General features: G+C 42.6%; 1 protein-coding gene and 1 long non-coding RNA gene across 2 annotated transcripts; one reads left to right on the forward strand and one right to left on the reverse strand.

Moving 5' to 3' along the window:
* Window positions 1–7,901: 7,901 nt before the first annotated feature.
* LOC132581017 (uncharacterized) lies at window positions 7,902–9,825 on the reverse strand. Its single transcript, XR_009556107.1, has 3 exons — window positions 9,659–9,825; window positions 8,471–8,604; window positions 7,902–7,971 (listed from the first exon to the last, which is right to left on the reverse strand). It is a non-coding gene; the product is annotated as an uncharacterized LOC132581017 (long non-coding RNA).
* Window positions 9,826–10,610: 785 nt separating this feature from the next.
* On the forward strand, window positions 10,611–13,848 carry LOC132581015 (caspase recruitment domain-containing protein 14-like). The gene is made up of 5 exons (XM_060252035.1): window positions 10,611–10,735; window positions 11,206–11,379; window positions 12,838–12,941; window positions 13,099–13,214; window positions 13,641–13,848. Exons 1-5 carry the CDS (start codon window positions 10,699–10,701, stop codon window positions 13,846–13,848), a joined length of 639 nt encoding a protein of 212 aa, XP_060108018.1. The 5' UTR covers window positions 10,611–10,698.

Genomic DNA, 13,848 nt, shown 5'->3' on the forward strand with positions numbered 1-13,848 from the left:
AAAACAAGTAGGAAAGAGCATTTCTTTTACCTCATAAGAACGTAAGAACATAAGAGAAGCCACGTTGGATCACGCCAACGGCCCATCCAGTCCAACACTCTGTGTCACACAGTGGCCAAAATTTTTATATACACACATACACTGTGGCTAATAGCCATTGATGGACCTCTGCTCCATATTTTATCTAAACCCCTCTTGAAGGTGGCTATACTTGTTTGTGGGCTACACAGCTAAAATACAGGTACAAAAACATAAAACCAACAATTAAAATATAGGAGAGAATCACCAAATGAAGCAAAACCGTCTTCACCACTAGTGGCAGAGGGCAATGAAAGGGGGAGCGCTGTTGTTTAACTCTAGTTCTGTAACCATGTGTGGTTACTATGGAAACTAAGTAGCAGTAACAATGGTTGGAAGGAGAAGAGGGGAGGGGGGAAGATTAGGAGTGTTATACTTTTAAAACCTGCGCGCGTTGGTGCTAGGCAAGATTGTGAGGGAATTCACCAATCACTGAGTTCCACAGGGGGTTTGGCTTAGGTATATAAGGACTGTGCTGCGACACAGAAGGCGGAGTCGACGGGTGGAAGCTAATCTATCCGGGCTCCCCGTGCTTTGCAAACCACGTTCTATTAAACAATCCTTGTTGGACCCTCCCGTGTATGAGTCATTGTTTAACATACAACATCTGGACAGGCTCTACACGTAACAATTTGGTGGCAGAGGTGGGATACGCGTCTTCCTAACGGGGGCCGCCTCAGCGGTTCAGAGGAAGGCCCCTCACGGGCCCCAGGACCATTTGTCTTTTTTGAGGGGTAATCTCCCCCTGACCGCTGTGCAGACCACCCGAGGTTGACAAGAACCGCAGAGGGTCCTCCAACGATTGTGGGGGGGGGGGGCGCCAGGACTCAACCAGCGACGGAAAGTTGGTGAGCGGGCGCCAACCAGCGACGGAAAGCTGGTGACCAGCGACGGAAAGCTGGTGAGTATCTTGTTTAAACAAGACACAATGGGTCAAAAGGGATCCAAAAATAAGGAGCGCCGGGGAGACGTCCCCAAAGGACAGGTGCAAGGGACTGGTAAGCCGGCAGTACAGGGGTGCCAGCGGAAAGTGGAGTTCCCTGTGGGAACCCCCTTGAACCGCATATTAAAGGCTTGGGAACGATTTAAAGATTATGGCCTAACCAAAGAACAACTGGTTAAGACATGTGTTTTAGAATGGCCGGCCATCCAAGATCTTCTGTACGGACATCATTGGCCAAAATATGGTACCATTAATGAGGAAATAATTCTAGGCATGAGGCAATATCAGCTGAAGTTGGAACCGCGCCCGGAGGTTCCTTTTAATTTAAATTGTGTTGCTATTTGGACTGATTTTGCAAAAAATCCTTTTTCCACTGCCATTACAATGATGGCAGTTGAAATAGAAGAAGATGAAGCACCCCCTGTGTGGGATCCTAACGACCATGTTACAGGGAGAAGGCGCCCTCTGCTTTTACCAGAGCCTATTGCGCCAGAGCCCGCCAAAAATAACGGCCAACCAACTAATTCTCCCCCACCATATGCTCAGGAGGCAATACCACAGGGAGCCACCTCTAGGGGTCGAGGAGCATATGCTGAAGTGTTCGACCTTTTAAAACGAACAGAAGATTGGGGCCGCCAGGAGGGAGAGGGGGGGACAAGATCTGAGGTAAAAGCAAGCAAGGTTCATGCTCAGTCAGCAGACAGTGTACAAGAACCTGAGAGAAACTTATTAGCCCCCCTCAGGCAAGTTCCAATGGGAGAAGCAGTGGGGTATGTGGAGGTTCCATTAACTAGTACTGAATTACGTGTTATGAGGAATCAGTTGCCTCCTCTATCTGAAAATCCAATAATGTTTAGGACAAAATTGGATGGCTTACTGGGACCGTCCATATACTCCCCAGAAGAAATGATACACATATTAAAACAAGTGGCGGGAAATGAGGAAGCAATCGAAGCACTTTCAACTGCTAGAAAACAATGGGTTAAAGGGGCTGGAGATAGAACAGATGAAGGAGCCCTGGTGGTTCTTCCTGATGGCAATCCACCAAACCTAGATATTCAAGCAACTGCTGGACGGACTTTCTGTTCTCAATACAGGGGAATGTTATTGGATGGGTTGGTAAAAATGATTCCCCCAGTGGTTAATTTTCATAAGGCTTTTGGAGAGCCCCAAGGCTTGGCAGAGCCCCCTTTTCAGTTCCTAGAAAGGTTAAAAAATAATATGACCACGTTTACAGGACTAAATCCTGAGACAGAAGAAGGGAAGGCAGTCTTAAAGTTTCACTTTGTGGAACAAAGCAACCCAGATATAAAGAAAAAGCTACAGAAGCTAGATGGTTTACTTACAAAGCCCCTGACAGATCTGGTGGTAGAAGCGCAGAAAGTTATAGCCCGGAGAGAGACAGAGAAGGAAGCAAAGACAGTCAATTTAATGGTACAGACAGCAAAAGAGGTACAGAAGCGGGAAGATAGAGAGAGAGGAGGAGGTTGGAATAACAGAAGGAAAGGAATGCGAGGGAGGGGTTCCCGCCCCCCATGGGAAGAGCAGAGGGACTCAAGAGAAGAAAGGGGACCCCTACCCAGGGATGTGTGCAAGTATTGCGGAGAGAGGGGACATTGGGGAAGAGAATGTAGAAATAGAAATAAGGAAGAGTGGGAAGGATATAGGGCGGCAGCCATGTATGAAGATGGAGAATAGGGGTGTCACGGGCTCCTATATTCGGGATCCAGCCCCGAAGAGCCCTTGGTAAAACTAAGGCTGGGACCGAAAAGAGAAAAGATGTTATTTCTGTATGATACTGGGGCTACAAGATCAACATTACAAAAGTTACCACTAGGTGCCAGATTGGGGCCACTGAGTGTTATAATGCAAGGAGTCAAAAACAGACCGTTCCAAGCACCCATCACTGAGGAAATTGAAGTAATATATCCAGGGAGAAAAGGGACAGTGAAACATACGTTTGCCCTGCTGGGGAGGGAGGGAATGAATTTGATGGGGAGAGATTTGGCTGACAAGATAGGCATCATGAATATTATAAAGGAGGGCCGATGCATCGTGAGTTTAGCAGCACATCAGAAGAAAACCAAAGAGAAATTTCTCCCAAAATATGGGCAGCCCCAGAGAATTCAGGCCGAATGAATGTGACCCCAGTTGAGATTGTATTACAGGATACTCGGCCCATTTATCAAAAACGGTATCCTATGACAAGAGGACAGCAGAGTTATATGCACTAAATCAGACTTTGAAAGAAAGACAATAAAGAAGTGATACCCGATTCAGCTGCAGACAATTTACACTTGATAAAAAAATGTGTATGTACGTGAATATGTGCTGGCTTTGTCCTTTCTCCTTAAGTCCAATAGGGAGCAGGGACTCACACATCATACTCACACTAAGTAAGGGGCAGAACCGGAAAACTGGACCAGCCAGCCGGTAAAAGGAAAACCCCTGAAGCTGCAATTGATGAATGTGGAACTAACTGACTCAAACAACCCGTGTGGCCTGGAGAGTGGATCACAGAAGAACTGACTCTTTGGAAAGGGCCTTTTCTGCTGTCATTGAATTTCTGGCTTGTGGGGCAAGCAGTAGCTGCACCCTTGTTCTCTATTTTATTTAACTTTACAGCAGGCGAACTCTTAGTAAAAGACTCAAGTTTGAAATCTATAGGAAAAGGGGAGGTTACGGTATGGTAGGGAGGGGGAAACTGGGAGGACTGCTAGAGTCCCTATGGGCAATTGTTTTATTTTCAATTGTTTTAGGAGGATGGGAGCAAAATATTTGGCACAAAACCATGAATACTGTGGTGAAAGAAACAAACCTTACTTCATGTTGGATGTGTGCCCACCCCCCTTCCTCAAGGAGGAGTGGGTGGCCCATGGTGGTCTCGGCTGTGATCTCACTGCATGGGTGGAATGTAACAGGGGTTGCTGGGGCTCTCAATGGTTCTGGGATCCCAGGAGATAAAGGAAGGATTCCAAAAGATAAGAGTCAGGTCTGGTTAGCCAGACACCATCTCTGGCCAAAAGCACCGGTATGTTTCCAATGGCATAGTCAGTCAGAGTATCATGTAATTACAAATGCCCAACAAACTAAGGTGAGGAGAACATTGGTGGGAGACTATCCTGAGTGTAATCTAACAATCAAGGTAGGACCTGGGTTGGAAGAAGGAGCTAATGAAGGGAATTGGAGCAGTCCTTTTTCTACCTCAGGGGAATCAGATAATAGCCCAATTATAGAATTATACCAAAGCACATCAAGGTCCCAATTATTCTACGGGTTGCAGGAACGAATATATTACAATGCTGGATATTATCTATATGGTCTGCCACCAGGAATCTTATGGGTTTGTGGAAATTGGGCAGGGAGGGTACTGCCCAGGGCTTGGAATGGAACATGCACAGTTGGGACAATAGCTCCAGGAGACATTGCCTTTCATTCCAAACAACAAAGCCAAGACACATGGGACCCTCACATAAAATGGCATAGGGTTAAAAGAAAATACGATGCTGACCTGGGATATGATCCAGAAAACACTTATTTAACAGAGGGAGAGCGGTTTGCTGCCATTATGTTTTCAGGACTGGGAGTAGCCTGGAATGTAAAGGCCATAAGACAGCTAAGCTACACTGTGGAGAAATTAGCGAACACAACGGCAGAAACAGTGCAAACACTACAATCAGAGATTGAATCTTTAGGGGCAGAGTTATACCAGCACCGCCTGGCCTTAGATTATTTGCTTAGTGCTCAAGGAGGGTTGTGTGTATGGCTAAATGTTACTTGCTGTCACTGGATAAATGAATCAGGAAAAATAGAAACAAATGTGAAAGTCTTACAAGGTATAGGGATACAGGTACGACAACTCTATTCGAAGAATACAAGGAATCTTTGGGATTGGCTTACAAGTTGGTTGCCTAACTTCAGTTGGTTAAAGGGTTTGTTTACTGTTGTTTTAGTCATTTTATGTATGGGGATTCTGGTATGCTGTTGTATGCAATGCTTACCAATATGTATCAGCTTTATTAAGAACTTGAAACCAAAAACACAAGTAGTTATGGTTTTGCAGCAAACACCACAAGTAGAATATGAAAGCATCATTATAAATACGAACTAGAGAAACAAGTATAGAAATAAAAAGAGGAGGGACTGAAAGGGGGAGCACTGTTGTTTAACTCTAGTTCTGTAAGCATGTGTGGTTACTATGGAAACTAAGAAAAAGTAGCAGTAACAATGGTTGGAAGGAGAAGAGGGGAGGGGGGAAGATTAGGAGTGTTATACTTTTAAAACCTGCGCGCGTTGGTGCTAGGCAAGATTGTGAGGGAATTCACCAATCACTGAGTTCCACAGGGGGTTTGGCTTAGGTATATAAGGACTGTGCTGCGACACAGAAGGCGGAGTCGACGGGTGGAAGCTAATCTATCCGGGCTCCCCGTGCTTTGCAAACCACGTTCTATTAAACAATCCTTGTTGGACCCTCCCGTGTATGAGTCATTGTTTAACATACAACATCTGGACAGGCTCTACACGTAACAGCAACAGAAACTCCCGTCGCAAAAGCCGCGCAAACGGAAACTGCTTTTTGGCGGTTTCAGTTTGAGCGGCTTTTGCGCCGGGAGTTTCCGGCTCTTCTGGCTCAATGTTACTGGAGTGCAATGAACTTTAGAAATAAATTATAGATACCAAGAGGAAACCATAAGTTTTCCAACTGGAGGCACTGCTATCGCAGAACAATGGCACCTCAGCTTCTGTTGCACCTGCAACATTAGGTTGTCTTTGAATAAACTTTATCTTCATTTCTTGAAGAAATCTTCATCCTCCGCAGTGAACTTTCCCACCTGCTGAGCTGCTTCAGAATTCCAGCACAATGCCTTAAAGTGCACAAATTAACAATACAAATCACTATGGCATCTGAACCGCATCTCCATGCTTAGTTTGGGAACTTGCATAGGCATTAATAGCTCCATGTTGTCACTGAATGATTCCAGATGTTGGCAGTACGTTGTTTTTTGTTTTTTGGAAAAAAAAATTTATTATAAAAGAGATAGATATACATGACAAGAAATAAGCACAACAAAAAGAAACAAGAAAAGTGAAACATAGACATATATCAACACACAATCAAACCACGAATAACAATAATACAACACATTTGCCCACACCCACACCCTGGGAGATGGAAAGGATGAGATTACGAATAAGTTTTTATTGCTCCAAATCAAAACCTCTGCTTTTTGCCCAATTATACACGGGTTTCCATTCCTCCTGACATTTTTGCAAATTACCATCTCTTAATCTTGTGGACATTAAATCAGATTCGGCGGTATCTAACGACTTGTTAATAAATTCCTCCCTATTAGGAATATTGTTCGTCTTCCAGTATTTAGCGTACAAAATCCTGGCAATAGTGACTATATATAATACCAGCTTCAATTTTGGTATAGGGAGGTTTTGTCTACAGATACCTAACAGATACAATTCTGGAACATGGTTAAGTTGTACCTTTAAGATTTTTTGAATCCAAATATTAACTTGAGACCAATATTTTCTCGCTCGATTACATTGCGTACGTTGTTGCCGCCATCAAACAAAGCTTAATTGGCTCTGCGTGACTCCTCTTCACAACTCTTCTCTGCAGAAGGGAGGGAGGGAAAGGATGTTTAGAAGAATGATTCAGCAAGAGATGATCCCTCAGATTCACAGATCATCTATAACAAGAGTTTATGATTAAATGAATACACCAATCTGTCATTGCTAAAGAAAGTACAAGGCAGCTGGTAGATCTGGTGACCTTTATTTCAATTTGAAGCAACTGATAACGAATTTAAACTAACTTCATCCCTTCTCACCTTCATCTCCTAATTTGTCAGTGTGTTCTGTGTTATCACTTGATGAAAAATTACAATCTTTGTTCATTTTAAACCCTGTAAGTTGGCATGGCTGAAAACAAATGGTTTGCCCAAAACTATCTAATGAATTTCAAATGTAGATCTGTAAATTTTATATCTAAATGAAATGCTACCCACTGTATTACACTTGAACACAGAGTCACAGATACACACAGACTCTGATGGCAACACAATGCTTTGTAGAAAGTAGTCGTTTTGGAGATCTGCTTTGTCTTCAGCATGCCTGATAAAAAGGAACATAACATATGTCCTGTATAATAGATTTTAATTTTTGTAAGACCAATCCAACCTGTTCCCCATAAATATGTGATCACTCTAATTAAAGATGGAGTCAGGAGACAGCCATAATTGCTGCAAAAGCATTCCACTGCAAAAGCATCACTGTGATTGTCAGGAACAAATTCCTGACAGTGTTTGCTTTCATGATTGCTGTTCTTTAACTGATGTTGGTATTGCTGATATTACTGCCCTGATATTATTATCATTGCCTACTAATGAATCCAGAGTATATGTAACCTATTTCAGGATTTTATATGATATTAACTTCACTGTGTTAACTTGTGTTCCATGCTAACACTTGGGAAGTTTCTTTCTTGATTGTTAGTATGATGTAGGATGCTCCAAGTGGAAAGAGGCTGCAGGGAGACAGTTTTAATCTAATTTCCCTGGGAAACGCTGATAGGCACCAACTGAAGAGAAGATTCGACCTTGGCTGCAAAAGCCTGAGAAAAAAATGTATAATGTTCCAAGAGAACTTTCAAAAGACTTTTGGCGGGCATGGGAAAGTGTATAGCCGCCCCCTTCATCTATAATAGCTCGTAACTTTTGATTGTACGCCTGTCTGGCAAGACCTGGACTGTTAACCGCTTGCCATGTAATGTTTGCTGTTAGTCTCATCATTAAACCCGTGACTGGACCTGGGCAAAACCTTACAGTGATTTAGTGATTTCCTCCAGTACCCTTCCAGCCTTGCCCACCTGCATCCTCCAGGCTGGAAACATAGAATCCTTTCAGATCAGCAGCCAGCAAGACTTGATGCACATGAGCCTGTGGAAAAGGAAGACAAGGGGAAACAAGTCAGTCACATTCCAAGCTTTTTCACACAACTTGGATAAGTTACTAAACATTAAGGAGGTCTGAAGCAAAATCAGCCCTTCAATGGATGGAATGAACTAATGGTTCAGGAATGGACCATCATTTTCATGGCTAAAATCTCAGCTTCACTCCTTTGCATTTCTGGTTAGAAGTATCTCAGGCAGCATAGTTGACAAAGACCTCTACCTGAGATCAGAGACTCAAGAGAGCTTCAGCCAGACCAAACAAACAGTAGTGAGTTAGGTGTATAAGGTAGCTGCAGGTATCTTAAACAGACAATCTGTATTCTGAAATGAAAGCTTGATCATTTCACCATTTAGAAAAAGTTTGTACATATGTTTATTTTGTGAAAGGAGAGATGCTGGGGTGTGAGCCTGCCTGATTAGTTTAAACATATAATTATCCAGCCACAATGTGTGCACCTTTCTCCCATGCCAGAGCTCTCACACACCTGCATGTTAACGAAGATCAGAGAGATTCTCCTGTGACGGAATTGTTGAAGGAGCTCTGACAGCCCCATAACCACTGTATAGTCGATACTAGTGACATGAGTACAGTCCAGGATGACAGTGCACAGTAGAGACACTGAAGGCAGACAACAGTATGATCAGGAAAGAACAAATACAGGCAAAGTATTGGTTATATATATTAGTTTTACATATATAATATGTAACATATTACATATTACATTACATATATAATATATAATATAACTAATATAATTCTGGCTGGCTGAGACTTACAGGTATATTTCAAACCCTGAGCCAATCCCATTAGCTGCATTGTCTTCTCTCAGCTTAAGAGTCCTTCCCACAATCCACTGTGAAATTCCAATAGACTATGTGGAAGTTACTGTGAGAGAAAAGACCAAGACAGCATATCTAAGGGTATGCACCATACATACCTTTTTCCCTTAGTAGAGGACTGACACTGTATTAAGATTCCCCTGCATCACATATAAAACATATCCCATTAACAGCTTCCCCATTCCATCTGCAATACTGCCAATGGGACAATGCCAAAATGTCAGGTTAGTGGCTCCATGAAACCCTGAAGGGATGAAAATGCCGCACTGCAAGATTGGCTCTGTGGCTAACTTGATGTTGTCAGGAGCTGCCTTTGGCGTTCCCTTCACAAGACAAACAAAGTCCCTGTCTAGACACAGGACCCTTGACTGCACAGCGCTCACTTTATAATTAAAATCCATGTAGTAACAAGATTTGGTGAGACAATGGGGTTGGATCCAGTCAGCTCTTCCACTCAGTCTAATTCACACCCCTACTACAGTGCTCATCCCACATGACTTCTGAACATGCAGGTCCCATAATTCTTGGTGTCATCTTTTTGAGTGGTCAGAGAGGTACCTTCTTCCTTTTTCACCAACAAAAAAGCTGGTTGGATCTAATCTATTTTTAAAAAGGAACTGGGGACCAGGAACATATGCTGTTCTTTAAAAGGTGTTTATCGTCCCAGGCTAACACGTCTGGCCTCAAGGGACAGTTTCTGGTTAAATAATATCTTATGCAAAGGACGCCTGGTCATTTTGCTCAGATTTTATTGAGAGATTTTTTACCTGTGGAAACAGTTCAGTTCCTCACAGCTAGCACCCATAGCAAGGGTGCTTAATTATACATTTTACCTGATAGAGCTCGTTTGTACACAGTGTCACGCAGGAACTCAATGGCTGGAAAACACAGGCCACTGGAAGGCTGCAAGAGTATTGTCTCATGCTCAGACACCTGCAGGAGAAGTTGGGAGGAGGTTTGGGTGTGAACATAAGATGACGTTTGTTACTCTCCAGTGATTTACATCCTTGTTCTCTTTCAAGTCAAAGAAGAAGAAGATATTTGATTTATATCCCACCCTCCACTCCGAATCTCAGAGCAGCTCACAATCTCCTTTATCTTCCTCCCCCACAACAGACACCCTGTGAGGTGGGTGGGGCTGAGAGGACTCTCATAGCAGCTGCCCATATGCTATCGCTGCTTGTACTGAAGTTGTTGTATCAGTTCTCTATACAAAAAATCTCAACCAAGTTGAAAGTTGGCTTGATGACAAAAATAGGCATACATGTTAAAGAAATTCTACTATTAATACTTTTGCATTACATATCTTTTTGATCCCCTCTTGCTCCAAGGTGAACTGCCTGCTTTATTTATTTTACATGTGCCCAGCTGGTTTGTCCACTCTAATGTTTGTTTGGTGCCTTATTTTTCTTTTAAAAGTCCCCCATTGTCTATTTAAACCTTTGAGAACCACAGCTCTCTTTGCCAATACTATCAACCAATACTACAATACTATCAACCAATACACAGCTCTCTTTGCCAATAGTATCAACCAATACTACTGTGCCCCTATAGCAGGGTCCTGGGATATCACTGCAGCTAGATTTGGGTCCAGCAACACCTCTTAGAGACTAACAACATGATTTGGGGGGTGGGGGGAATAATAAGCTTTTGAAAGTCAAAGCTCCCTTCATTGGATATCAGTGGTTTCCAATAAAGGCTTGACATTGTGGCCTCAAAGAGCAGCTAGTTCACTGAACATAGAATGCTAATCACTCAGACTGTAGCCTACATGTTCAGAGGTTATTCTATCTTGTAGAATCCTGGGACACAGCCAAAGTTGGTACGTATCATTAGTACAGACAATAAGAAGATCAACCCACTTTGGTCATCCATGGACTGCAATCCTTTGGACTCTAGCAAGCCAGATGGTGAGTTCAAATTGGCAGATTGTTGATGTTGCTGTGGGAATTCTTCCTCTTATTTAATGATGGGATGTATCTTGGAGCTAATCTGCTCCAGAACAGTGTACCTGGCTTATTTCTTTGGAAATTGGTGAGAGTGGGCATGTGCGATTATGGACACATTCATGTTGCTTTCCAGTGCCCATTTCATTCTCCCTTTCTTGGACTGGAATGAACAATATAAATAAAAAAGAAACTAAGGCCCAGTGATTTGTCCATCTCTTCAAAGGAATTGTGTTTCATTGCTGCAACATGCCGGTTAGAGGATGCCTTCCTTGTAAGATACTCCATGGAATCCCAACATTTATTTATTATTATTTCTGTTTTGATGGATGCCTTCTAATTCCTCTTTCTGAAAACAGAGTCAGAAAGACATGCAGCAGATGAGATGCTGATCTCCTCCATCCTCATATCCCCTTCTCTTTTTCTTCCTCTAGTGTGCCCCAGGGTCAGCCTCCACACAAGAAGCTGTCTCACTCTGATGCCCTACACTCTAGTCAAACCGTGTAGGCCTGGCCGGCCGCGGCCAGTGCTCTTGGTGCCAGCACTTTCGGGGAGAATCATAGCCGATAAACTGTGCCTTTCCAAGAGCTTTGAAAAATGCCCAGCAGGTAGGTCACAGCTCTGACTAGGCTAACCTAGTAGGTGCTTTCAGTGAGACATTGTAGAAGTGTTACTGGATAAGGCCTCGGTGCAGGAGTAATTCCACGGGCCCCCTAGTCTTTTTGGCCCAGGTTCCCTGAAAGATTAGGCAAGTTAGGATGTCTAGTGTGGGGTGTCAGCTTCTGTAAGAGCTACTGCCTTATCCCAGAACACATAGTCCATCGTATCTTCACATTTCCCCCTTTTTCACCACAGCTCTGTCATTGATCAGATCTCAAGGTCAAGGAGATTCAATCTAGCATGGCTCCAAAATAGTTCAGAGCAAAATTGGTCATAGCAAATTCAGACTACATGAATTTAAGGTTTGAAAGAATAATAATTTTGAGTCTCATGGAAAATCTGGTAAAGATCATCAAGTGTTGAGTTACAAAGAAGTAGTTTTAAAATTTGGGAATAAACCGCTATTATTTCAGATCAGACATTTGGCAGACACATTATTGAGAAATTATGCTGGTTTAAGTGGAAAAAACAGCCCTTAAGTTTATAATTACTGCTGATCAGGTATCCGGTGGTTTGATTGCTGAAATCTATTCCTTGTTACTAAATCTGGAAAATGCTTCTTTAATTTATGTTAGAAAATGGAATAGGGACTTACAGATCAATACTGATTCAGAGGAACTAAGGTAGATTTGAAATTGTGCTGTACCTAACTTATTTCTATGAGTTTAAAAGGAATTTTCTTTAAAATTGTGTTGCAATAGTTATCTCACTTCGAGCAAGTTAGCCACTATATGTAGAACCCAGGGCTTTTTTTGTAGAAAAAGCCCAGCAGGAACTCTTTTACGTATTAGGCCACACCCCCTGATGCCAAGCCAGCCGGAACTGTGTTCCTGCTTTAAAAAAGCCCTGGTAGAACCATGCAGGATCAGTGTTGGTGATGTGGCTGATCTCTGAAAGATGTTTTTGACATATTTTTGGTTCATGTTCCAAAATTCAACCTATTTGGACATTCATAGTTCAGTGTATTAATGAAATTTTTCATTGTAATGTCCCCCATGATCTAAAAATTATTCTGTTGGGTTAGGTAAAAGGTACAGCACTCTTTCAGATGCAGAATGTTCTTGAGCCAACTTATAACAGCTAAATTGGCAACAGCAGTAAAATTTTAAAAAGATAGAATCTCCCTCCAAAAGTGACTGGTTCCACTGTGTGTGAAATACTGCCTTATTATTATAAATAAATGTATTCTCAAAGGGCCCAGAGAAGTAATTTCCAATATTCAGATAATGGCATTGTTTATAATATTCTGAAGTTAGGTAAGAGAGTGTGTGCTTATGTATTTTATGTTAGTATAACTTTTTTTTTGCAGTTGTGTGTGAAATTTGTTGTATTATACATTTTGTGTTGTGTTTTGAAAAATCTAATTTAAAATTGTTGTTTGGCTAACCTCTTTCCTGTTTCTGCAGAGCTTCAGAATGAAACACAGAGCAGAGATGTACTCCCTGACAAGAAAGGGACAAATAGCAGCTGTTGCATTCCACGACAGGCTCTGGAGGTGCTAATGGAGAAGGTAATAGAGATGGGGCAGATTTGTGTTGGGGTGTAGATGCAATTGTCTCTACTGAACTAGATATCCATTCCACTCACCTAATACCTGCAAATTCTGCTCAATGTAGAACAGCACTGTAATATACATGCCCTTTAACTCTCTCCTTGACCAACTCTAGAAGATTCATGGCTGGCTGGACATGGACCTGGAAAAAGTTCAGGAACTGCTGGCTATGGAAATCTATCCCATCATTATCCTGGTCATCATCACTGAGAAGAATGGAAAGAAATTCAGGTAGGTGTTGCTGCTCAGAAGAAGCCAAAGGGTATAGCTTCCTTCTTTCCAACCATGGTACAATTCCAGGGCAGCCCCACCCTTTGTAGCCAGGGTTAAGGGATGCACTGTTACAGGTAATGTAGACTTTTACATATTTGGTGACATATCTGAAGGCACAGAGATAAGCTGTAGGCAGTTACATCATGCTACTGAAAGGGAGTTGGCCAGCAACTGTACCAGTCACCTAAATGGACAGACATGTCCTCCACTTAGATAGCAGCTTCTTCTCTAACATACCCATTGATATAGCTAGCCAGGGCAAACTTAGTCCTGTGCCTCAAGTGAACTCTATATCATCTTTTCCCTGTATTCCTTAAAACAGAGCTAAATATCAGAGGTCTGGTTTCTGATTTATTTTTTTCATACAAATTGCTTGCATTTCAGGAAAGCCTTACAGCGCCTTGGAGTGACCGAGGAACAGCTTTTGGAGAGTGCCCGGAAAGAGGAGGCTCAGCTTGAGAGAGTGCCCTGCTTGTATGGCACCATCACCCCTGATGCCTGGAATGACCTCGATGCTCTGGTCAGCTGTGTCAATGCAGTCATCTCTGATGAGCAAAAAAAGGTGGTGTGGGTGGAACAAGTATCTCACTGA

The sequence above is a fragment of the Heteronotia binoei genome, chromosome 13 (genome assembly GCF_032191835.1).
Source record: "Heteronotia binoei isolate CCM8104 ecotype False Entrance Well chromosome 13, APGP_CSIRO_Hbin_v1, whole genome shotgun sequence".
Classification (NCBI taxonomy): Eukaryota; Metazoa; Chordata; class Lepidosauria; order Squamata; family Gekkonidae; genus Heteronotia; species Heteronotia binoei.

What these genes read in the sequence shown, in the direction of transcription:
- LOC132581015 (XM_060252035.1), top strand. Translation starts at nt 10,699, where the DNA reads ATGGACTGCAATCCTTTGGACTCTAGCAAGCCAGATG. An exon ending in CTTTGAAAAATGCCCAGCAG is followed by an intron (nt 11,380 to 12,837) that starts GTAGGTCACAGC and finishes CTGTTTCTGCAG; the next exon opens with AGCTTCAGAATGAAACACAG. An exon ending in AAGAATGGAAAGAAATTCAG is followed by an intron (nt 13,215 to 13,640) that starts GTAGGTGTTGCT and finishes CTTGCATTTCAG; the next exon opens with GAAAGCCTTACAGCGCCTTG.